At 51.1% G+C, this 26780-nt stretch overlaps 1 protein-coding gene across 1 annotated transcript in view; it reads left to right on the forward strand.

The window, feature by feature from the left end:
- The first annotated feature begins 1301 nt into the window (after positions 1–1301).
- Positions 1302–26780, forward strand: part of LOC144723264 (POU domain, class 6, transcription factor 2-like) — a 103302-nt gene continuing 77823 nt past the window's right edge. Inside the window, exon 1 of the mRNA XM_078601858.1 lies at positions 1302–1469. Coding sequence (XP_078457984.1) covers positions 1302–1469 — 168 coding nt within the window. The remainder of the gene's footprint in view (positions 1470–26780) is intronic.

Consider the following 26780-nt stretch of genomic DNA (forward strand, 5'->3'; position numbering starts at 1 on the left):
CATGGGTGGACCTTATCCTTATCAATCATCCAGACATTTGCCCCCCCCTGAGAGATTTTGCAGGAGCCGCCACTGCTTTAAACACGAGGTTGTGTCCATCTGTCTAGAGGTATTTATTTATTTATTTATATTTACATCGACAGGGTTTAACTATCATAACCCCCCCCCCCCCCTTGCAATATAGCAAAGAGGGAGCTGTGACAAGTTTGGCGATCATTTCCATGTTTTTCCCCTACAAAAATAGAATGCCTCCATTTCTATTTAACCACGAGATAAACCCACTGAGACATAAAGTGTTGCGCCTTGTGCAATGGTGACCAATTTACGGACACTTTACAAAATAAAAATACATTTGTAGTGGCATATCGACGACTGCTGTCTAGCAGCGGCAACTGCGGTGGACAGTTAGCACACACGCTATTGGGCATATACACGGGTGTGCCGGCAGGGCGGAGGAACTGGGGCAAGGGTCACGGAAGACCTCATCTGGAAGCCCCTAGAACCCGCTAGTGGCTTCGAGAAGGGAGGTGCGGCCAGGGCGGAGCCAGGCCATGCCTCGGAGAACGAGAGCTCCGGGCTGCCGATTCTGGGAGTGGACTCATCTCGTCGTCGCTGTCATCTTTGCCGCCTTCGTCGCTGTCATCTTCACCAGATCATTGCGCAGCCGGATAGTTGTTGGCAGTCTTGGTCGACGCCATCAGTGTAACACGGTCAAGGTTGCGTCTAGGCTAGGCTAGACTAGAGAGTGCATGAGGGCGAATCTGTTTTAAGTTGGAAACTGGGTAAGATCTGAATAAAGAAGGTGCCTCCTGCAACTACCTTGTCTCCGACTTGTGCTATACTACATCTGGTCTTAGAAGTGGGGTGTTCCAAAGTGACCAAGAAGAGGAACCCACCCATAGTGTAGACGGCAGGACGGTCATCCCTCCAGCAGCCCCGGGATCCGGGACCCCGGTTACAAAGCCCGTAGGCCTCGATCGCGCGCTGACCACATGGCAGGGGGGGCCGCGGGATGTCATGGGAGGTGCACCGCGGTCAGCGGCGTGGAGAGGAGTCACTGGGAGACCCCAGTTGGAGCTTTCATCGGAGCGGGAGCAGAGCAGTCCAGACCGGAGACCGTGCATATGGTGGGCTCCATTTTGCCCCTGGAAGACCTACCATGGCCAGCGGGCGCCATTTTGAGGCGAGCGCGGGAATGCGTGGGAAGGGCGCCGATGTCAGTGCCGCTGCAAGGGGCCACTTTTGGCTTTCTAGAAGATGCCCGCACAAGATTCCTCTAGAGAGAGCGAAGGGAAGCCGAGATGCCCTACACTTTCCGGGAGGTGCTGCTGGCGCTGGGACAGGAGGCATACCTGCACTTGGGTGAGGGGGCGCTCGACTTCCTGGTGGTGGAAAGGTTGAAGGCGCTGGTGCGGGAGTTGAAGATCACCCTGCCCTCCGCCGCCAGTGCAGAGATCTCGTTCTTAACGGTGGTCTGAAAAATTCAAGCCTACGAGGACCACCAGCATAGGCCAAAAGAGGAGGCTGGGCCATGGCGGATGGAGGACATGACGGCTGTGTTTGGTGGCTAGGGAATGCGCGGGGCAGTCCCCGCTGTCCTGGGAACCCATGGCCAAGTGTTTCATGTGTGGCAGGTAGGGCCACATCGTTATAGAATGCCGGGGTGTCGGTAGTGCCACCGACACCCTCTGACCCGCCGGCAACGTCTTCCCAAGCCCCACCAGACCCGGGTCTCTGAGGCCTTCTGAGACCGCCATGTGCGAGGTGTCAGGGACTGGATCAGGACAGGTGCGGCTGAGGCAGGGGCCATGCCCTTTAGGCCATTATATTTTTTTCTTCCTCCTCTCCCAATTCCTCGGAGTCCCAGGGGTGCAAGACCCTGCTGAGGCGGGGGTGACTGGTGTTAAGGACCGGCTCACGCGAGCTACGTTCCGGTAAAAGCGGACTCTCCCTTGTACGGTGGGATTCGGGGAAAGGGGGTGTTAGGGGTAAGGGCCTGTGTAAGGGGTTGCATTGGGTGTGTTGTCAGTTAGAGGGGGGTGCCACGGTTGGGCTGTGTGTTGTTGGTTCGGTATTAGGGGTGTTCCTTGGATTTAGGGGTTGCTCTGCCTGTCCACCGGTTGCAGCTGCTGTATTGGCAGCCAGGACGGCTGTTGTTTTTTAACGGAAGGGGGGGTGATGTAGTAACTGCTATCCAGCAGTGGGAACTGTGGTGACCAGTTAGCGCACATACCGTTGAGCATATACACGGGTGTGCCGGTAGGGTGGAAGAACTGGGGCAAGGGTCACGGAAGACCTCATCTGGAAGCCCCTGGAACCCGCTAGTGGGTTCAAGATGGGAGGCGCGGCCAGGGCAGAGCCAGGCCCCACCTTCATTAGATCATTGCGTGACCAGATAGTTTTTGGCTGTCTCGGTCGATGCCGTCAGTGTAACACGGTCAGGGTTATGTCTAGGCTAGGCTAGACAACTAGGGAGTGCATGAGGGTGAACCTATTGAAGTTGGAAGCTGTGTTTGATCTGAATAAAGAAGGTGCCTCCAGCAACTACATCGTCTCCGACTTGTGTTACACTACACATTCATGCGCTACAGAATTAGACTAATAAAAGGTAACTTGCACTTAACATAATCTTCTTCTTCTTTCTTCTTCTTCTCTTCTATATTTATAAAAGTCAAAAATTATGGGTTTGTGTGTGGTCGCTCGCTTGGCTCTCCAACAGTGGGGTTTACGGAAAAAAAATTTGCCAGTTACCACGCCGTAAGCCCTGCGGTCAGCAAGCGCTGTTGCTTTTCACATCCGTCAACTGTAAATTAGTTGAATTAGCGATTTAGTGAGATTTGTGTGCGCTATACTATTATTGATTTATTTATGACACGTGCACAACCATACCAACTCATGTGCCTTTGGTGGGGCGGGGCGGCCCATGCCAAGTCGCACACGCCTTCGGTGGGAGTGAGGGGGACATTTTCTTTCGCGTTAAAATGCTATAAGAATATACTAAACGCTGACGTAAATTATTTACGGTGTCATGTTTCCTCCCATCCTGATGCGTGCAGTTACTAATATATACAGTCGCTAGTAGGCCTCGGCAAGGTAAGGTAATTTACCCTTTTTACCGGGTTAAAGGGTAAAGGTAAAGTGTAAAGGTGTCGACATGCCAATGGATAAAATAAAGGGTAGGGTAAAGGTAGCTCGAAAGAATTACCCGGTAGGGTAAAGGTAGCGTGAAGTATTACCCGGTAAATACGGTACCTTGTTTACCGCTAAAAGCTCCATGGCGCAGTCCATGGCCTCCAATTAATAAGTAATATTAAACAAAAACTTTTTTTTAAACACGCTTTTATGAAATGTACGAGTAATGGCAGAACTCCACGACTACAGGAAGTGGCGTACCGAAGCTTGCCATAACGTAAGGGACCGTGGCCAATTACAGCCAACATCAGTTGACCGTGGACAATTAGACCCAAGCCTAAACATAGCATATAAAAAAGAATGTTTAAAAACATTTAATTTTTATGATAGAATATAGTGTTGTCATCAGTATGACATAAGTATACCAAGTTTGCAGTCGATACCCCATTGGGAAGTGGGTTAAAATTGAGTTACAAGATTTGAGGATACAACAACAACGACAACAACAACAAACAGAGTGAGTTCAAAGAAAACGTGTAAAATTGGAATCGAAAGTATTCTATATGTAGAAAGCGCTTTACCTAGCATTACCGTTATAAACCTTTATAATGTGTAGTACCCTAGTAATTACCCTGTAATTGGGTAATTTGTATGGGGTAAGGGTAAAAGGTAGGGTAAAGGTAGGCTCGTTGCTTTTTACCGTTTACCTTACCTGCTAAAGGGTAAAGGGTAGAATAGAGTGATTGTATTGTGGTAAGGTAAAAGGTAGGGTAAAGGTAGGCTCGTTGTTTTTACCTTTTACCTTACCTTGCCGAGGCCTAGTCGCTAGATGCTAGCACTATAGGCAGTAGCCCTTTTCGATTTAAAGCTTTCGTGACTGCAGGGATTCATTTTTTTGGTTCTTTCGGTAAAGTCACATAGAATGGAAATAATAAAATAATAAAAATAAAACATAATAAAATAATTCTCACGACGTTTCGGCCACAACGCAAGTAGCCGTCCTCAGGTTTTTTATTATTATTTTATTTCAGACTCTGTCTCCTCGACAGACCTGTTCTCCACCTGAGGACGGCTACTTGCGTTGTGGCCGAAACGTCGTGAGAATTATTTTATTATGCTTTATTTTTATTATTTTATTATTTCCATTCTACGTGACTTTTCCGAAAGAACCAAGAAGAAGTAGGCCTTTATTTATTGATTTTTCACGCACGCACGACTTTACCAACTCACGCGCCTTTGGTGGGGGGGAGGACATTTTATTTTGCGTTAAAAATGCTATAAAAATCTTCACTGTGTGATGTCTCCCCCACCTCGATGCGTGCAGTTATTAGTACTATACAGTCGCTAGATGTAGCAGGTACCACCACAGTCAGTATTCACTGCTGTAGTCATAGCAGGTACCACCACAATCGGTATGCACTGCTGTAATCATAGCAGGTACCACCACAGTATGCACTGCTGCAGTGAAAGCAGGTATCACCACAGTATGCACTACTGTAATCATACCAATGGATGGAGCCTTACGTTTTTGAGATCGTGGCTTTTGATGTCGTTGAGATGCAGGGGCGGGAGGCGAATTATGTATGCATTTTGAACTTTTGCACCATACGTAGCCAACTATGCTAATTGGAAGTGCGTGTGTAGGACTACAAACTAAATACAAAGCCATTCTAAAATGTGTTTTGAAATCTAGATTTTAAAAGTACATAGCTCCCAGTGCAACACTCTTCCTTCCGATACGAGGAAGCCAGATGGCCGCAGAAGCGCATCTGAGAGCGCGTGATGCATTTACGGTCTTTGATGGCCAGCCAAAAGCTGCTGCGGCAATGACTGGGGTTCGGTATTGTGTGAATATTTGTGTGAAACATTTCGTGACAATCGTTTGAATCGCCACCTTTTTGTGCAAAGATGGGTAATACGAGGGAGTGCCGGGGACAACCTGAATGGAACCGGAAATGTTTTAAAGGGAATTCGGACCCTACACAATGCAAACGCGGATTTTTCAACCCAAATAAGTACGCAAACCAACTGCATATAAAACAATCTCAAATTCTCTTGGAAAATGAACGGCCTAATTACATTTTCACGTAAACTAATCATAGATTCTGGAATGAATATTTGGAAACTTAACACAATACCTTGCAAACCGGGAGGTTGTGCACAATCTGCAAGATTAATATATATTTTTTAAACAATGTATATGTATGCAAGCGTGCTGTTTACATTGCCTTTTTGGTCTTAAGTATTTGGAAGCATTTTACGAGATGGTACTTTATCTGCAAATAAACATTGCTTGTTAAAGTTTGTATAGTCTAGATTTGAAGTTTTCGTGACTGCAGGGATCCATACTCTTTGGTTCTTTCGGTAAAGTCACGTAGGTTTAAAATAAATTAAATCACGACGTTTCGGGCGCAACACAATCGTTCGTCATCAGGTGGGACAACCACAGCAAGAAATAATTGCTGAAGTGGGCAATTGTTTCTTGCTGTGGTTGTCCCACCTGATGACGGACGCTTGTGTTGCGCCCGAAACGTCGTGATTTTTATTTTTTTATTTTATACCTACGTGACTTTACCGAAAGAACCGAAGAGTAAAGTTCGTATAGGTTCATGGTTTCATACAAATACAGCATCATAAGGTGCGTGGCCATCTTCCAAGACCGGTATCTTCCACGTGACCATCTCTCGCTGTAAAATGTAATTCTGGCCCTTTTGAAGACGTTCGCCTGGCCCTCAAAGTCTCCATCTCCTTTACTACGACGATTGCCGCCTCCATCCGATGACTGAGATCCATGGATTTTCGTCGTGACCCACATGGATCATTTTGTAGTGACTGATTGTCACTGTGTGGTGCCGGACTTACGAAGCACATATCTCCTTTGTCAAGGCGCCCTCCTCCTCCCACCCAGCTTAAAATACGCTGCCAAGCTTAGCAGTGTTCATTAGTACGCTGTCTTTCCGACAGCTCTGTTCTTCACCTGAGGACGGCTGCTTGCGTTGTGGCCGAAACGTCGTGAGAATTTTTATAATGTTTTCTTTATTATTTTATTATTTCTACGTGACTTATGTTTATTCAGGACCCCGGGGTTCCAACCATAAGGTTTAATTGACACTCACCTGCATGGTAACGTTTGGTAAAATGGCTCCCATTGCTACACTAGGAAAGAGGCCATAAAACAAGTGGCTGGAATAAAAGGACTGTACATTTTAAAGGTTTTATATTGTTTCGTAAATTGTCAGTCTACCTGACATAGGTGAAGTGCTGGCTGCACATGCTCCTTTTTGTGTCGCGTAACAACCGTTTAATGGCACCTGCTTCCTTTGCACGTGTGGCAGGTGTCCTGAAGTTCGGGCAGCCCCAACTCCACCTTGTACATTGAGATGGCACGACTCTCCGTCCCAAGGCAAGGGTCACAAGTCAACCAAGCGGGGGAACGATCTAAGTCCTTCGGCACTGAATTGTGAGCACGACTTCATTTACAGACTGGGCTTTTCGAATGGCATTTTCTAAAATATTTAATTTGGAGCTTTCGTGACTGCAGGAATTACTCTTTGCTTCTTTCGGTAAAGTCACGTGTAAAGATAAAATAATAAATTAAATACTAGCATACGACGTTTCGATTGCAACACAAGCAATCATCAGGTATAAATGAAATAGAAACACAAATCTAGTATACTTAGAAATGTAATGTAATACAACAGAGAGTCGGATAACATAACAGTCAACACCCTACCTGGTTGATTACGTTCTTCCTGAGAATGCTAAATTTGAGGTAGAGATAAAACACAGAACCAGAGACATATAGACATACATATAAGCAGACAGATATCACAGAGATACATAGAGAGAGACAAACATAGGCACGCAGAGAAAGCACGCCTCTGTATCGAGGCCTTAAATAGAGAGAGGGGGCGGGGGCGGAGGGAGAGGGAGGGGTTAGAGAAATTAGCATGTCAATGAGTGGCACGGTGAGTGGCACAGTGCAAAAGCTTGAAAAAATTAGGAGACAGGGAGAGAGACACACTGAATTAAATAGCCTAGCAAAATTTCGAAATGTAATGTAATGCAACACACAATTAAGGCATAGCCTGGTTGATTACGTTTTTTTAAAGATTGTGTAAGTTAGAAGTTAAGTGTGAAATTTTAAAAGGAGACAAGACACAAACACGAAGAACAGACAAAAGCAGAGAGGGAGAGGGACAATAGCCGAGACACACTTATGTTCTGCTCTCTCTGTGTGTCTCGGCTGTTGTCCATCTCCCTCTCTGCTTTTGTCTGTTATTTTCAAGCTTTTGCACCATGTCACTCACCGTGCCACTCATTGACATACTAATTTCTCTAACCCCTCCCTCTCTCTCCGCCCCCACCCCCTCTCTCAAGCTTTTGCACCGTGCCACTCACCGTGCCACTCATTGACATGCTAATTTCTCTAACCCCTCCCTCTCTCTCTGCCCCCGCCCCCTCTCTCTATTTAAGGCCTCGACACAGAGGCGTGCTTTCTCTGTGTGCCTATGTTTGTCTCTCTCTATGTATCTCTGTGATATCTGTCTGCTTATATGTCTGTCTATATGTCTCTGGTTCTGTGTTTTATCTCTCTCTCAAATTTAGCATTCTCAGGAAGAACGTAATCAACCAGGTAGGGTGTTGACTGTTATGATATTCGACTCTCTGTTGTATTACATTACATGTCTAAGTATACTAGATTTGTGTTTCTATTTCATTTATACCTGATGATGATTGCTTGTGTTGCAATCGAAACGTCTTATGGTAGTATTTAATTTATTATTTTATCTTCATACGTGACTTTACCGAAAGAACCAAAGAGTATTTTCTAAAATGTTTAAACGAACTGGTAAGTTGATATTTATAATGAATACAGGTCTTCCTTAGGAAGAATTTGGACCAAACATCCCAACTGGTAGCCGGACCCTGTTTAAAATTTACCTTGAGATTCGTTGCTAATTTCTAGAATAAACATTTGTGTATATTGGAGCACAGTCTGTGTGGTGGATTAGCGCAGAGCGTGGACCGCTGTAGTCTTACATGTGTAGTGGCATAGCGCTGGCTGCTGGCAGAAAAGGGTAACTGCAGTGTATGGCAGCACCCACGTCAGCAGGCCACGATAGATACGAGAGGGGGACATGTAGGGAAAAGGTCACAGAGGGGACCATCGGGAAGCCTCGGGAACCCGTGAGTAGGTTCCAGAGATGGGGCATGGTAGAGCGAGGCCACGCTGAGAGTATAAGAGGGGCCCCTGTGGGGGACCTCGTGGCTGTTGCTGGAAGTAGGATCCCCGTCGTGCTGTTCAAGATCGTCGTTACCATCTCGTCGCCATCGTCGCTGCCGTTTTCACTCGATATTGTGCTGCTATATAGTTGTTGTCTGTCTCCGTCCAGCGCCGTCAGTGTTAGACGGTTAGAGTTGTGTGTAGGCTAGCTACTGTAGAGTGTGCACCCACGTAGGGTGTGTATTATCCCGAGAGTGTTCGTTCAATGAAAGAAGTGCCTCCAAGTCTTACCGTCTCCGAGTTAGTCACTACACGTGTTTGCTGTGGTTTGCCTCCGTATTGCGGGACGTATGGCCTAAACTTTGTCGTGCATAAGCCGCACCAAATGACCTGCCTTTTCTTGATGTCTTTCGTATTTTTATGGACTTGTCACTCCGATATTAATATAAATGTATCCTTAAGCTGTGTCGGAATAGCCATGTCTGACTAGTTTGTTTAATCATAGATTTGTTTTATAGGGCATTGTTGTATCTATGCCCTGTTTTTCAAAAATTAATATTAAGAATAATTAAAAAAGAAAAGTTTTTTTATCTATATATATAATTAAATAATGAAAACAGCACCTACTCCTCACAAACACACGAGGAATCTGTGAAACGGGGAGGGCCATTAAACGACAAGACTTCAGAGCACAGAGAGGTCAGAGACATCCAGATGGACAAAAGGTCGATGGCATAACCTTCCCAAGACGTCTGGAGATGCACAGATAAGGTGCCGAGCAGAGAAAAACAACTGTTGCAACTCGCGTTTTCTTTAACGTTTTCCTTAACGAAAAGTAGAAACTTAACATAAATAATTAACCAGCAAACAATAGGGGCTTATTATTGGATATTCCCTTATATTACTCGTACTCACCGCATATATATTATTTTGTATTGTATGTTTCTATCTACATGACCTTACCAAAACTAAAGAATACGAATTCCAGAAAGCTTAAGTGGAAACTTAGTTACACTTAACCTCAGGACATTAAAATATAACTCAGAATAAAATACCAATCCCTGGAGACAAACGCATAACCAAACTTGGCAAAGCCCTCAAAATAATGATGTAACGAGGATCATTACGAATATTCATTGAACATAGACTGAGTAATAACCACGAGATACTAAGACCGAGGGAACTCATAAGAAATATCAAGAATAAATGTAACACACAGGGGACCACATAAATGTGTTGCATAGGTCTCCTCGGCCACCTTTGTCTTCCAACGATTTGGCACGGGCACATACCGGCCTGAATACGTATTGGGGGTCTGGCCTCGGAGTGACCCACTCAGAGGGAGGAGGGGTCAAAGGGTCGCAAGGGGGGGGACTGTGCTGGCATAGCTGGGACGTCTGTTTTTCGGTTGTTGTTTCTCTCGCAAGAGACGCACAGAGAGGAGAGGGTGTTCACGTTTTGAGTTTAAGCACGGGCGCACATCACGAGTGTGCAGTCTGGTTCGAGTCGCGGTCAGTCTTGCAACTCGGCTTGCGACGCAGCGTTGTGACGGGGTTCGCAAAGGAACTGGGGCGAGTCGTGCCTCAAAGAGAGATGGAACGAGGAGAGGTCGTTCGAGTCGCAGAAATCTGGATTCAACCTGGGTCGAGGCTGGGTTCAGCCGTGCTCCGGCTGGCTGAGCGTCGTGAGGGAGCAAACACCGATACCGATGGCAGGTGTCGCTTCTCGCAGAACGAAGTGTCGAGGTGTGGTTAAGTGCGAATGAAGCTGGCAGCTGCACGAACAAAGGAAAGCACGGAGAAGAGAGAGTGACGAGTGACATCAAGCGATCAACCTGTAGAAAGGGCGGAAATCGCCAAGCGTCGACCAAGCGAGCATCGCAAAGGACGAGCAGCAGCGGATGGGCAACAAGAGCTATCGTTCATCGCCAGAGCGCTCCAAGCCGGTGAGCGCGCACAGCCGCGTCGTCCAGAGCCTGAGCCAACACAGCCTGAAGTAAGGGCGAGTGTCCATGTGAAATTGGCAGCGATCAAGGAGAGAGCGACGACGATATCATCGCACACTGCCGAAGGCGAGCATCGTGCCGACTCAACAATCATCCAGCAGTGGAGAAGCCTGGAGCTGCCACCAAGAGAGAGAAAGCGCCATCGAATGCGCCGTGTGTTTGATACACACACACCGACCAACACCCAGTGAGAACAGACAAGACGTCCAGCAGCGACGACGGAATCATCGCGCACCACGATGGCGGACATTGTGCCAACGCCGCTCAATCGAGCAGTGGAGAGAGAAAGCAGCACGGGCTCGCTGCGGCCACGCCCAAGCGAGAGGAACTTCTCTGGCTGCTGGTTGTATCCTCCCCCACCCCACAAGCTCCGACACAGCGCCCTGCCTCTGCTTAAAATATTAATATTACAAGGGGACAACGCACACACAACACACACACGAATAAGACTTTCAAAAAGTTATCTTTGTGTTTCAAAAAGGGTTGCCATTTCAAGGTGGTGCGTTCAATATCAACTGATCGTGCTAAGCAGTTGCTGCCGTCGAGTTACATGAATAAGAATGTTTTAGTCATTTATTTTCGTTAATTACATAATCTTGCCGATGAATCTATTGACGTATACTTTTGCCTTTGCATATTAGATCATATGTTTGTTTAGAATTAAAATTGCTTAACACCAAGTGTTCGAGTGCGTCTTTCCCAGTCCATGCAAAACTGTCTTATTCATAAGAACTGTTACCTGCGATGAGATATGAAGTTGGAGACCTAACATAACATAACCACACTAAGATAATCAGTAAATGTTTAATCAAAAATAATCGTTTTATCCAGATTGATACAACTCTGGATAACGAAGCTAAGCCTAATTATCATAACTGCACACATTAACATAATCGCAAGCATCCGCATAAATTACTACGATTATCTCCGTGATTATCATAATTTATGCATATAATTACACACATTAACATAATTTATGCGATTTGCGCATTTTTTTTTGGAAAATTAGTAATTTTCATTATTTTTATTAAAATTTCATAATCCGGCATATACAACAGCATTACCAAACTTGTACTTTTTTCAGCAACATTTTCAAGATCATGTGCAACTCCATGCGTGTTTGCTAAAAATAGAATTCCAAACACTTCATTGAGGTGTGCATGGTAAGTTTATCTCGCCTCATTGTACTTGTGCATTCTGGAAATGCTAAATAAGTGAATAATATTGGTTTGTTTTTTGAGGTTAGATCGCATAAATGTGCCGTAAACCCGCCACCACCCGACACAACTAATTAGTAACATTTGTTACATGAACAGAACATACTAATTCGTTACTAGTGTAATGAGTGGCTCGGACACGATAAGAACTTGAATCGTTTATTAATAAATCTTCGGTACAGTTGGTTGTCTCTCGTCTCTCTCACTCGCACTACTGCTGCCCCACGCCATGTGGTGCTGCAGGCTGACGGGGCGCTAGGAAGCGGTTGAGCGGCTGGAGGTTGCGCCGCCACGTGGCCGATTGAGAGGTCGGGGCAGCAGCGACAGGGAGCTCCTCTTGCTTTTTCACACACCGACCCCGCACCTTGCTCCAGCCCCCGCTTATATACGCTCCCCGGCGACTAAACCCCGCCTCTGGCCACGCCCCTCATGAAACCTTCGGGAGCGTTCCAGAGGCTTCCCGGGTGGCTCCGCCCCATTACCTTTGGCCTAGATGTAACCCTTCCCCTAGATAACCCATAACTGCATATCACACAACACTCCACATAATACAGGAGATGGCGCTCTCATTACACTAGTACAGCACCACCAGTGTGTTGTAGAGCAAATTGACAATGTATTGACCAATACCCCCCGCTTTTTTAATTAGGTCGGATCTTCGTGGGATTGGGTGTACATTGGCGATGTTGCGTATCTATCTCTCCCTACTGTGATCCTTATCAATGCAAAGTGATTTCGGTGCTTGTGGTTATTGGCAAAAAAACATCTATAAATCCAACCTTACTTACAATGTTGCTTCTAAATTGTTAAATGCATAGTGTCACTTTGCTTCAATGTTTTATGATGCCAGATGACATGTAGAATTTATGGGGCTTAAACAGATTTAAGGGCTGAGTGAGCAGCACACATCGGGCCAGCAGCATGGAATGGTGAAGCACAGAAATTAATATATGCCCCCCCTCCCCCCCCGTTAAACATTTATAAATGAGACCTGGGGAAAATTTCACACAATCTTGTGGTGCAGCAAGTTGAAGAAACACAATGCCTTGTATTAATATTATAATGATTTTTAAGATTGTAATGCATTCTTAAGTGCAAAGCGATTAACTAGCTAATAATGAGAATAGGTTTTCCCCTTTTTTCTGGCAAAACAGGTGTTAAGATGTTAAAACACCAAACCGAAACCTTTTATTTTGGTACTGGCAAAGGAGGTCCCATGATGTAGCTAGTAATGCTCTGACATGATCCGTGGAATATTGTGAATTCATTTACAGTCCTTAAATTATTTGTTCTTGTTGTCGTTCCCACCACACCTTCGATGTGCATGGTTGACTGCTTACGGTGAGAAATAAGTTCACCATGCAGTCAACTGCTTTGACATCCTTGGAAATAATTTTATATATGTGTAGGGGTCTTACGGAGGAAATATGTGTCGAGCTGATATGTATGGGATCCTACGGGAAACTAGCACAGTGGGCGGGGCTACGTCAGTGCACGGGCAGGTGCCCTCTACGACGTCCGCGCTTCGGACGTTACGATCCCCCGGGGCCCCACCCCTCAGGGAGGGGGATGTATAAAAGGGGAATGTATCGGGGGGCTAGAGGAGAGTTGGGTTAGCTAAGAAGAGAAGACGGAAGACGTCCGAGATAGAGCCCTGGTCTCCCCCTGCTACGCCGTCCTTGTCAGGACCACGCAGGCTCGAGCCAGTGGCGTGGTGCCAGAGCCAGAGCCAGTGTTGGTCTGGACTCTGAGTACCGGGCCCAACTGACCAGTGTCGGGCCAAGATAGCCTCCCCTAGTCCACGAGAGGATGACTCTGAGGCAGGCTAGGGTTAGCTAGGAGGTGTGTCCTTAGATAGACGGGTGAGGGGGCCAATACCCCCTCAAGTGTGTATGTCACAACGTTTGTTGTAATAAATTTCAGTGTGCCTCAACCCCGGGTGTCGACCTGTATTCGACGGTACTACATCTGGCGTCAGAAGTAAACAACAACGAACATGGACACGCGCCGAACAGCTCGGGCCGGGGTGCAGGAGGCGGAGGACACCGCGGGAAGTGCGGTACCAGAGACGGCTGATGGGGGCAACGAGCAGCCGGGACCGAATGCGTCCTTACCGGGGCATCGGGAGGAAGGGGAGTTGCTGTCCGACGGGCTGTGGCTGGCGCACGCGAGGTTGGCGGAGCTGCTATACGCTGCTGCCGCCACACTCGAGACCATCACTCGGCTGGGGGCTGCTGGACCACCGCGGGGCGAGGACAGCCGACGGCCGTTGCACCTTCCCGCCATTTCTACCGACGGCACTTTTGAAAGTCCCGCCATCGCCGCAGCAGCTGCCGAGAGCGTGGCCAACCTCAACTTGGGGTCCGACATCGACTCCGCTGGAGCTGCCGCGTCACCGCCTTCGGACGGAGCGTCACTATCTGCGCGACAGGCGATTACAGCTGCCGTTCGTGCTGACGCTCGGCCGAGTCGCGGGGACATCAAAGTGCGGGCCTCCACGGCGGTCGCTGCACTACACCAAAGACTGCCCCCGCTAAAGGAGTTTGTGGCTGAGGAGGGCGACTGGGGGGGATTTCAGCGGCGCTTCTTCGCGCATCAAGAGATGGCGGGGTGGTCAGACGACGAAGCCCTCTGCGCACTACCGGCGCTCCTTGACGGCGACGCCCTCGCTGCTCTTACGTCCGCATCGAGGGACAAGCGCTCTACTCTTCAGATGGCGCTGCAATTGCTGGCTGGGGTTTACCGACCATCGGCGGAGTGTAGGCAGCGATTCTACGACCGCCAGCGGGGTGCGAAGGAGTCGCCCCTCGCCTACCGTACCAGCCTTCTGGCGCTCGCAAAGACGGCCTTCCCTCGTATGGATGACCAAGGCGTCGACGCCATGGTCACCGAGAAGATCCTTCTGCTGGCGGACGACCTGGACGTCGCCATTGTCGCGCAGGAGGACGTGGAGATGGGTTCCCTCCAACCGGCGCGGCTCCTCCACGCCAACCTCCTGTCGCAGCGAAGGAAGGCCAGCAGGGCAGCTGCCGGCCGTACGGTGGCTGCCGTCACCTCACCGACGGAGGAGGTCTACGCCGCCAACTTCCGACAGCAGCAACGGATGGGAGCACGGGCGGACCGGGATGGGCCGACCCGCTCCGACCGCCCGTCTTCACCACCTGCGCTCCCGCGCTGCTATAACTGCGGCGTCCGGGGCCACGTCGCCTTGGGGTGCCGTTCCCCTCGACAGCGGGGGACGACGCCTCGCCGGGACGCCGGCCCTCCTCCTCCTCCTCCTCCTCCTCCTCCTCCCAAGCTCCACCGACATGACCCGGCGAGTCGCGGCACCCCACATGTTTGGCCAAAGCACACACCCGTTACACATGTACACACCGCAACGAACGGGGGGCCAACATTGCACACCATGGGGCCAACACGAACCACTATGGGGACCGAATTCGAACCCGCCCAGTGGTCCGTGTTGGCCCATCGCGTTCTAGCTGCGCCGTCGGGGTCGTCGGCCGTAGTAGGATATATTGACGGGGTCGAAGTGCGTATCCTCGTCGATACAGGTGCGTCGGCAACCATCATTTCGGAACTAATATACAACATTCTCCCTGTCCAAAGTCGTCCCTTGCTACCGGTTAATGTGCCATTCTACGCTGCTAACGGGGGCTCACTGGGTATCATGGGGCAGATTCGCGCGCAAATTTCGATCGGTGATATTAAATTGTCCGGCCCTATTTTTGTGTCCTCCTCGCTGGCGGTTCCGTGCCTGCTGGGGACGGATTTCTTGGGCAAAATGCCGATTTGGATCATGATTAACCAGGGTTGCATTGAACTCCCGTCGGGACGGCGGATGGCGTTTTTGCCTTCCCCTACTACGGATCGCTCGGCGCTCGCGACGGTACCCGCGTTTATAGTTCAGACGGTTCGCGTGCCGCCGGGGGCACAAATGTTGGTACCCCTGAAGCTTCGTAGGCCCTTCGCTAAGGGTGTTGGGGACCAGGGTGTCCTGCTCGGCCCATCTAGGGCTGGGGTTAGCGGGCCGCATTTGATTCCCGCTCAGACCATTGTAAGGGGGGACGGGGACCCATTCATCGCGGTCCTCAATGTGGGGTCGCAGGCCGTGGTAATTCCCCAGAGGACCGTGCTTGCTCACGCAACGCCGGTGCCCTGTGAGGAGTCTGTCGCAAATCACGTGCACGCTGCCACTCTGCCGACTCCACATTCGGACACCGATGAAGGGTGGCTTGAGGCGCTTTGTGCGGGATCGACGGACCTGTCGGATGTAGAGCGTCAAAAACTTAGGACACTATTGCGCGAATTCGCCGATGTGTTTAGTCAAAACAAATTCGATCTGGGCTGCACCCATTTGCTGCGTCACCATATTGATACTGGTGACAGCGCGCCCATACACCAAAATCCCTTCCGGCTGAGTCCCGCCGAGAAGGACCATGTCAAATCGGCTGTTGATGACATGTTAGCCGCCGATATAATTTCTCCCTCTACCAGCCCGTGGGGAGCACCGATCGTTCTGGTAAAGAAACAGGATGGATCGTTGCGGTTTTGCGTCGATTTTCGCCGCCTCAACAAAATTTCCATTGCTGACGCATACCCGCTTCCCCGTATTGATGAATCACTCGACGCCTTGGCGGGGGCGCGATTCTTCTCCACATTGGATTTGCTTTCGGGATTCTGGCAGCTTCCTCTGGACGATGAATCTAAGCCTAAAACCGCATTCCGTACGCCACATGGTCTCTTCCAATTTAACCGGTTGCCGATGGGATTACACTCGGCGCCGGCGACTTTCCAGCGATTGATGGAATTGGTTTTGGCTGGATTGCAGTGGGATTCGTGTTTAATCTATTTGGACGACGTTATCGTCTTTAGCAGAACATTCGACGAGCATCTCCAGAGGTTGCGGGCCGTTTTCCTCAAAATGCGGGCTGCTAATTTGAAATTTAAACCCCAAAAGTGTCATTTGTTGCGCGAATCAGTACGTTATTTGGGGCACATCGTAGGGCGCTCGGGTATTGCTACCGATCCCGCCAAAACGCAGTGCGTCAGCTCCTGGCCGACTCCCACCTCGGTGGGAGAGGTCAGGAGCTTTGTGGGTTTCGCGTCATACTACCGACGCTTTGTCGCGGACTTTGCCACCATTGCTAAACCCCTGCACGCTTTGACGTCAAAGGGGGTCCGTTTCCATTGGGGACAGGAGGAGGAGGCTGCGTTCCGCTCACTTCGGGACGCTCTGGTTAATGCCCCTCCCCTGGTTTATCCAGATTTTTCAAAACCCTTTGTGCTCGATACTGACGCGAGCAACACAGGTATTGGGAGCGTGCTGTCCCAGGTGGTCGAGGGCGTCGAACGGGTGGTCGCGTACGGTAGCCGAGTGTTGTCTCCAGCGGAGCAACGATATTGTGTCACGCGTCGGGAACTGCTGGCAATTGTCTACTTCATCCAGCAGTACCGGCCGTATCTGTACGGACAGTGTTTCACCGTCCGTACAGACCATGCAGCGCTACAGTACGCCCTGCGAGTCCAACAACCATCGGGACAATTGTCTCGATGGCTGGAGGTTCTCCAGGATTTTGATTTTCAGACCACGTACCGTAAGGGCGTTCGCCACACCAACGCGGACGCCCTGTCACGCATGCCGACCACCCCCGAATGCGCATGCCTCCTGGGGTCGGGTCGGTGCAGGCATCCTGCTGAATTGCCTGTCCCGGTCTTGGCGGCTGCTGATGACGCCGCATCAATGACTAATTCTATCGCACAACAGGGTTCTGATTCCCTGTTGGGGTTGCCTGCTACGGAATGGGGCCGGTTGCAAATGGAAGATACTTCCCTCCTTGCGTTGCGCCGCCGCGTCAGGGACCGGGGGCGGGGGAGGGGTGATGCCGACGCATGGGAAATGCTCGGTGGGTTGTTAATGCATTGGGACGGGAAATCCCATCGCCACCGGCTGGTGGTCCCTTCGGGGTTACGGGGTAGGGTGGTGTGGGCCGCTCACGAGCGCCTCCTCCACCTGGGTACCCAAAAGACCCTGGCCTTGCTCCAACTTGATTTCTTTTGGCCGGGCATGACAAGGGATGTCGGGGATCTATTAGGATCGTGCCCTAGATGTGCGCAGCGCAAACCACCAGCGAAGGAGTCGAACCCGCCCCTGCAATCTATCAGGGTTTCCCGGGTGAACGAACTCGTCGCGCTGGACATTCTAGGACCGTTCCCCGCCACCCCTAGGGGAAATAGGTATTTGCTAACCGGGGTTGAATATTTCACGCGCTGGCCTATGGCCTGGCCCCTGGCCAACCAGTCGGCGGCAGCCATCGTGGAGGCCTTTGTCCAGGGATACGTCCTTGACAAAGGTGCTCCCGAGAGGCTGCTGACCGACCAGGGTAAAATTTTTTCTAGCAAATTGCTCAAACAGGTCTGTGAGATCCTTGGCACTAAAAAGATTCGCACCTCTCCATATCACCCACAAACCGACGGGATGGTCGAGCGGTTGCATCGTACCATCACGTCGATGCTGTCGCAGCACGTTTCTGACTCACAGACGGATTGGGATTTGAAAATTCAGGGGGTCCTGTCAGCATACCGGTTGGCCCCCCATGCTGCGACGGGATTTTCCCCCTTTTTCCTTATGTATGGCCGCGAACCGGAGCCACCTGTTCAGGCCCAACTGCAGATCCCGGCGCCGCAGGGAAAAACTCAATTGGCCGAACATGTTAAATTCAACCTGGAAAAATTAACGGAGGCTCGGGATGCTGCCATGCAGAATTCTGCCAGGCGACAGAGGGCTAATGAGCGCCTCAGAATGGGTCGCGCGCATGTAATACAGTGGAAGCCGGGGGACAGGGCATGGTTGCACTGTCCCCAGGTACCGCTCGCGTCCTCCTCTAAACTGCTGCGACCGTGGCGGGGTCCCGTCGAGGTGGTTGAGGTCCTGAGACCTCAGTGCGTGCGCATTCAATGGGGGAGGCGCCGGTGGTTTGTACACCCTGCCAGGCTAAAACCCTTCGTTGCGGTGCGAGATCCCACTACACACGCGCGTGGCCAAGCATGTGGGGGGGCGTCCGACTCAGAGGGGTCTTCTCCGTTGCTCCCGCCTAACGTGCTGCCGGCTGTCCCACCCCCAGGCGCACCGGGAGTGACGGGCTCACGCCCGACGACCCCCGCAGGTGATGCTGAGGGTCTTGCGACGTCGGCAACAGACTCGCTCTGTGATGAACACCTGCCGGCCAACGACCTGCCGGCCGATGACCTGCCGGCCGCGCCTGTCCCGTGTGACGGGCCTGCGGTGAGGACGCGTGCAAAAATGCGCAAACTCTTGTGAAAAAAAAAGAGAAGAAAAAATTTTTTTTGCGTCTTTTGTGGCTTCTCTTTCCGGTGTACATTCGCATGTTGTGCTCACGGTGTGGGGCGTCCGTGCTGTGTTCCGGGCACGTGCCGCGCTGCGTTGTACGATTATTGGGTGTGTGTTGTGTGTGTTGTGTGTGTTGTGTGTGTTGTGTGTGTTGTGTGTGTTGTGTGTGTTGTGCGTCTTCTGTGGGGGGCTGGGGGGGGGGACTCCAGGAAAAGAAACACGTGTATATACGCTCGTCCTACGGTTTTCGTATTTATTCGCGGGGGGGGTTCGTCGGGTTTTTTTTCTTTCTTCCTGTTGTTCTTCTCGTTGCGTTATTGTTGAAAAAAAAAATGAGGCACACGCTGGGGTATCGAGGGCTGAATAAACTTTTATTGTCGATGTTGCAGCCGGGACGGCTGCGAGCTGTACAGGGGGGGGTGATGTAGGGGTCTTACGGAGGAAATATGTGTCGAGCTGATATGTATGGGATCCTACGGGAAACTAGCACAGTGGGCGGGGCTACGTCAGTGCACGAGTAGGTGCCCTCTACGACGTCCGCGCTTCGGACGTTACGATCCCCCGGGGCCCCACCCCTCAGGGAGGGGGATGTATAAAAGGGGAATGTATCGGGGGGCTAGAGGAGAGTTGGGTTAGCTAAGAAGAGAAGACGGAAGACGTCCGAGATAGAGCCCTGGTCTCCCCCTGCTACGCCGTCCTTGTCAGGACCGCGCAGGCTCGAGCCAGTGGCGTGGTGCCAGAGCCAGAGCCAGTGTTGGTCTGGACTCTGAGTACCGGGCCCGACTGACCAGTGTCGGGCCAAGATAGCCTCCCCTAGTCCACGAGAGGAGGACTCTGAGGCAGGCTAGGGTTAGCTAGGAGGTGTGTCCTCAGATAGACGGGTGAGGGGGCCAATACCCCCTCAAGTGTGTATGTCACAACGTTTGTTGTAATAAATCTCAGTGTGCCTCAACCCCGGGTGTCGACCTGTATTCGACGGTACTACATATGCATGGCTTATATTTTGCACAACTCCTGTATACCAAAAGTAGGTACACAATGTGTAAAATCACAAATAGTGCTGATTCTTTAAATTAACATTCGTACTCGGCACATGAGGTGCAGAATGATGAAGGTGAAGGGAAAATGCTAACTGCTGCTAGGGCAGGTGGCTTTAAAAATTCAGTGTGGCAAGGCGTTCTCATTTATTACGATTACCACTCTCATTGTCTGCAGGGAAGGCAGCCATGGCGTTCGCTCGCCTTCACTCTCAGAGGACAGAAAATCAATACTGTTTAATAAAACACGGCGCTGAGCCCCTCCGCTGCTCGTCCAACCTGCCCCGCTGAATTCACGCATCTGCACACTGCGATGTGGCCATGGCTGCACCGCTTTCACCCAAGCATCGCAAAAGGAGCTATATGGATGGGAACCCAGGCGCGATTTTTAACGAAGGTGCCATGTCCATTGAAACCCTCCAATCAGGTGAAGCATGTTTTTCATTTAAATAATTCTCAAATATAATGCATTAAGTGTAAAAATGTGTGGTTGTGACTTCAGAAATGTTAACCGAATTTAACTGCTAACCTTGTATAATTTGTTTTGTTTACAACGTGATTTGGTAATGCAGAAATAATAAAGTAACAATGTCAATGGATATATACTTGGACTAAAAAATAAGATGTTCCCATTGCCAATTGTATGGGTTGGTGAATGCATTTGGCAATAGACTACATTCTAATTACTGAATTTACAGCTATGGCTGTTAGTTGATTAACCAGTTCTAGGAATGTTGCAACTACATCAGCAATTGAGACTAGTTGATTGGTCCACACCCGAGACAGCTTTCCTTAGAGACTAGGCTCTAAGGAAAGCTGTCTGGGTGCTAGACCACCCAGATTCTATGGTCTTCCTCAAATTCATAAAGAAGGTACTTCACTTCGGCCCATCGTTTCCACTATCAACTCACCTACCTACAAACTGGCCCAATTTCTGTCTGAGACAAGACTACCTCAGCAGTACGTAACTCAGCTCACTTGGTCTCTCTAATTAAGGGCATCTCACTGTCTCTAGATGATTTGCTTGTCAGCTTTGATGTAGTCTCTCTGATCACCAAGGCTCCTGTACCTGACACCTTAGCAATAATTGAAGACTTGGTCCAACGTCGTACTCAAAAATTGTAAATGTTGTGGTTTCACGCTTCAACACACCGGTGGGCTAAAGTAGTGAACTATTTGTCTTTTGTCAATGTGACACTTTTTTGCTGATTGGCCGTGTCGGGTGGTGGAGGGTTACGACACATTTATAAATAACGCGATCTAACCCAAAAACGTTATTATGAATAATATTAGTCGCGAAAGCCTACGTGTTAAACTATACTGCATCTCCTTACTGGTAGGAGCAAACCATGTTTTTGCCATAGTGATACAAAAACAACCATAATCCCAACCAAGGCAATTTACACAAAGTATTCACAAAGTACCCACCATACTGCATGGTGTTTATTTCTTCCAAAAAGCGCAATTTGGACATGGAGTCACCGTGGAGTGTTCTCACGAGTAGGGGGTGCTGTTATGTATTAACCCAATTGAGTAACTTGCGGGTATTTTTTTTCACATTTTAGCTGACATGGAACAACAATGGCCTTACTCTGAATGACGTCGCGATCTTTAACATCCATGGAAATGTATAGCGAATATATTTTGGTTGATACGCACCATTTGAAATCGTAGATTTGGACCGTAAACCTCTGCAACGAGCAGCAAACATACTACAGCTCGGCTGCGTCATGACCCCAAGTAAAAGGACATTTGGGGGGGAAACAAAAAAAACCTTGTCACGCTAAAATTAAGGTATAATCGGACCCTTTAACAATTAATACTATTGTAGTAAGTATTCAGGAGGCTTTGGCGACGGGGTCGGAGGCACACTTATTTATTAACACCAACTTGTGCACAGTAACGGGTACACACAGTACTTAAGGGGGTATCGTCCCCTTCACTCGGCTAACAGGGAGACACAACATCTAACCCCGCTAACCTACGCCCAAGTCCTCCACTACGGAGTTAGGGGAGGCTACCTATCCCAGCCCTGGTCAAGCTGGGATCCCGGCACCCTGAGTCTCCAGACCGGCTCTTATAAGAACATCAGTCTGGGCTCTCGGGGCCACGCCACCGGCTTGCCCTGGTCGGCCCTGACAAGGACAGCGAGCCAGGGGAGCTCCGGGGCCTATTCTAGCTGGTCTTCAGTCTTCGCTGGTTTAAGCTAATACTCGACCTCGAGCCCTCCGGCTCACCACCTTTTATAGTACTCGGCCCCCGGGAGGGGCCCGTGGGGGATGCAGGTGCGGACGTCGGTGTGAGCACCTCCTCTGTGTACGGCCCTAACCACGCCCCTTGTGTTTGTTAGCCATCCGCGCCCATACACAATTACACCTCTACATCACCCCCCCCTGCACAGCTCGCAGCCGTCCCCGGCTGCAACAAAATCAAAATAAAGGTGCATCCCTCCCCAAAACCGTGTGTGCCTCGCGTAATTTTAACAAGAACAATGACAACCATAACAGCAACAACAACAACAGGAAACAGGAAGAAAAAAAATAACCCGACGCACCCCCCCCGAATAAATACCCCATTCCGCAAAACCAACATATATACACGCGCTCCGGACGCCTCCCCCCACCGTCCGCAAGGGCCCCCCAACGGCCGACCTCACAATAGTCTGCGCGTTTTGGCGCGCGTTCTCGCGGCGGGCCCGTCACAAGGGCCCGTTCCGGCACGCTCAGTGGCGGTGGTTGACGGTCCGGGTGCGAGAGAGTCTGGTTTCGCTGCCGAGTGACCCCCGACCCCCCCGGGAGGGGTTGGCGGTCGTGGACCCATCACTCCAGTTGCACCTGGAGATGGAACAGTTGATGTCAGGTTAGGCGAGAGCAGCGACGTCGGGGAGTCGGCGGACCCCTCACACGTTTGGCCATGCGTGTGTGTGTGCGAACCACGGGGCGGCGCAATGAACGGTTTCAACCTTGAGGGGTGCACGTACCACCGAGGCCTCCCCCATTTGACGCGTACACATTGCGGCCGCAAGACCTGTACGACCTCCATGGGCCCCCGCCACGGCCGTACCAACTTTGACGAGGTCGCCAGCGGCACCTGGGGACAGTGCAACCATGCCCTGTCCCCTGGTTTCCATTTGAACACATGTACCCGCCCCAGCCTAAGCCTCTCGTTCGCCTTCTGGCGGAGTTCAGAATTTTGCACGGCCGCTTCTCGCGCCTCAGATAATTTGCCGATGTTAAATTTAACGTGTTCGGACAATGTAGACTTCGCCTGAGGCGCCGAGAGCTTCAGCTGGGTCGTCACAGGGGGGTTAGCCTCGCGGCCATACATTAAAAAGAAAGGGGAAAATCCGGTGGCCGCATGGGGAGCCATCCTGTAGGCTTGCAACACACCGGCAATGCGAAGGTCCCAATCTGTCTGGGATTCCGATACCTGCTGGGACAGCATGGATGTGATAGTCCAATGCAGCCGTTCCACCATCCCGTCAGTTTGTGGGTGATACGGGGAGGTCCGAATTTTCTCCGTATCCAAGAGGTCGCACACCTCGCGGAGGAGTTTTCCCGAAAAATTCTTACCCTGGTCAGTCAGCAGCCGTTCCGGAGCACCCTTGTCGAGGACATAGCCCTGGACAAAGGCCTACGCGATGGCTGCTGCCGACTGGTTGGCCAGGGGCCAGGCCATAGGCCATCTCGTGAAGTATTCGACCCCTGTCAATAAATACCTATTTCCCCTGGGTGTAGCGGGAAATGGACCGAGAATATCTAGAGCATCGAGCTCGTTAACCCGGGAAACCTTTATGGACTGCAGCGGAGGGTTGGACCCCCTCGCTGGTGGCTTCCGCTGCGCGCATTGCGTGCACGACCCCAGGAGATCCCCCACGTCCTTTGCCATGCCCGGCCAGAAGAAATCGAGCTGGAGCATGGCAAAGGTCTTGTGAACCCCCAAGTGCAGGAGCCGCTCATGCGCAGCCCATACCAGCTTACCCCTCAATGCTGCAGGCACCACGAGCCGTTGGCGGCGGGATTTTCCGTCCCAGTGCATTAAAAGCCCCTGGAACAACCCCCACGAGTCAACGTTCGCCACCCCCTGACCAACCCCCCCGGTGCGATGGCGCAGAGCGAGGAGGGAGGTGTCCTCCATTTGGAGGCGTCCCCACTCCGTGACCGACAACCCCAGCAACGAATCCCTCCCTTCTTGCTCGATAGGACCCGAAGCCGAAGGCGCATCGGCGGCGGCCACGAGGACCGAATTGGTGGTCACGTTCGGGGGCCTACAACGCCCCGAACCCAAGAGGCAAGCGCACTCCAAAGTGGGTGGCAACCGCGACAGGGCGTCAGCGTTCGTGTGGCGGACGCCCTTATGATATGTGGTGACAAAGTCGTAGTCTTGGAGAATCTCCAACCATCGAGACAACTGCCCCGATGGTTGTTGAACCCGCAGGGCGTACTGTAGAGCCACATGATCTGTACGGACGGTGAAACGCCGACCGTACAGATACGGGCGGTACTGCTGAACGAAATAAGCAATTGCCAATAATTCCTGACGGGTAACGCAGTACCGTTGTTCCGCCGGAGACAGTACCCGACTACCGTAAGCCACCACATGCTCTACGCCCCCAATGAGCTGGGACAGCACGCCCCCAATGCCCGTGTTACTTGCGTCTGTATCGAGCAAGAAGGGTTGTGAGAAATCGGGGTAATTCAACGGCGGAGCCCCCACCAGGGCATTCCGGAGGGCGCGAAAAGCAGCCTCCTCCTCCGGCCCCCAATGAAACCTGACTCCCTTGGACGTCAAGGCATGCAATGGTTTTGCGATCGTAGCGAAGTCAGCCACAAACCGTCGGTAGTACGACGCGAACCCAATGAAACTCCTGACCTCTCCCACCGAGGTGGGAGTTGGCCAGGAGCTGACGCATTCCATTTTGGCGGGATAAGTGGATATCCCCGAGCGCCCAACAATGTGACCCAAATACCGCACCGATTCGCGGAGCAAATGGCACTTCTGCGGTTTAAATTTCAAATTGGCAGCCCGCATTTTGAGAAAAACAGCACGCAACCTCTGGAGGTGTTCCTCGAAGGATTTGCTAAAGACGATGACATCGTCCAAGTAAATTAAACACGAATCCCATTGCAAGCCTGCCAAAACCAGTTCCATTAACCGCTGAAAAGTTGCTGGCGCAGAATGTAAGCCCATCGGCAAGTGGTTAAATTGGAAGAGACCTTGCGGTGTACGGAAAGCAGTCTTAGGTTTGGATTCGTCATCCAGAGGAAGCTGCCAGAATCCAGAAAGTAAATCCAGGGTGGAAAAGAATCGCGCCCCCGCCAAGGCATCGAGCGACTCATCCATTCAAGGAAGCGGGTACGCATCTGCCACAGAAATTTTGTTCAATCGCCGAAAGTCGACACAAAACCGCAGTGAGCCGTCGTGTTTTTTCACCAAAACGATCGGCGCGCCCCACGGGCTGTTGGAAGGGGAAATGATATCGGCGGCTAGCATGTCATCAACAGCCGATTTGACATGATCCTTTTCGGCGGGACTCAGCCGAAAGGGATTTTGGCGGATTGGCGCGCTGTCACCCGTGTCAATATGGTGTCGCAGCAATTTAGCACAACCAATATCAAATTTGTGTTGACTAAAAACGTCGGCAAATTCTTTCAGGAGAACTCGCAGCTGCGCACGCTGCGAGTCGAACAGGTCCACTGATCCCGCGCAAAGTGCATCCAGCCATCCGTCATCACAGTCCGAATGCGGTCGCGACGGAGGATCGGTGGTTACCTGACCCACGAGTGGTTCCTCATAGGGTGCCGGCGTTGCGTGTGCAAGCACGGTCCCTTGAGGAACCACGGCCGTTCGCGATCCTACATTAAGGACTGCAATGAAGGGGTCCCCATCCCCTTTCACCATGGTCTGAGCCGCTAGTAAATCGGGGCCATTGACCCCGGCCCGAGATGGTCCCAACAAGACCCCCAAATCCGCAACCCCCGCAGAAAACGGCCGACGCAACCTAAGAGGGACGAGCATCTGAGCCCCCGGGGGTACGCGCACAGTTTTTGCCACGAGCGCCTGCACGGTCGCAAACGCCCGACGCTCCGTGGCGGGGGAAGACAAAAACGTTACGCATCGACCCGATGGGAGCTCGATGCACCCCTGGTCGATCAAGATACGAATGGGCATTTTGGCTAAGAAATCCGTCCCCAACAGGCACGGAACCGCCAGTGAGGAGGAAACCAAAACAGGGCCGGATAATTTAATGTCTCCAATGCAAATTTTGGCGCGGATTTGGCCAATGATGCCTAGCGAGCCCCCGTTAGCAGCATAGCATGGCACGTCAACGGGGAGCAAGGGACGACTTTGAACGGGAAGAATGTTATAAATCAAATCAGATATAATGGTCGCCGACGCTCCTGTGTCAATTAAAATCCGCACCTCTACCCCATCAATATGACCGACCACGACCGACGATCCCAACGACGCTGCAACGACACGATGGGCGAGCTCCGACCACTGACCCGGTTGGAGCGCTCGCCGCATTTCAGAACAATCGGACGCAACGGCCGTCGATTTGCGAGCCCTGTTCGGTTGAGCGCGTGAGTGTGTGTCGGATGTGTGCATGGGCCAAACGTGTGAGGTGCCACGACTCGCCGTATTTCTCTGCTGGAGCTTGGGTGGAGACGGCGCGGCGTCCTGACGAGGTGTCGCCCCGCGCTGACGGGGAGCCCGGCATCCTGAAGCAACGTGGCCTTGAAGGCCACAGTTGTAGCAGCGTGTGAGCGCCCCAGATGGCCTGGGCTGCTCCTGGCGGCTCGGTCCATTC

Source organism: Lampetra planeri, chromosome 1 (genome assembly GCF_965212315.1).
Source record: "Lampetra planeri chromosome 1, kcLamPlan1.2.h2, whole genome shotgun sequence".
In the NCBI taxonomy this organism is placed as follows: domain Eukaryota; kingdom Metazoa; phylum Chordata; class Hyperoartia; order Petromyzontiformes; family Petromyzontidae; genus Lampetra; species Lampetra planeri.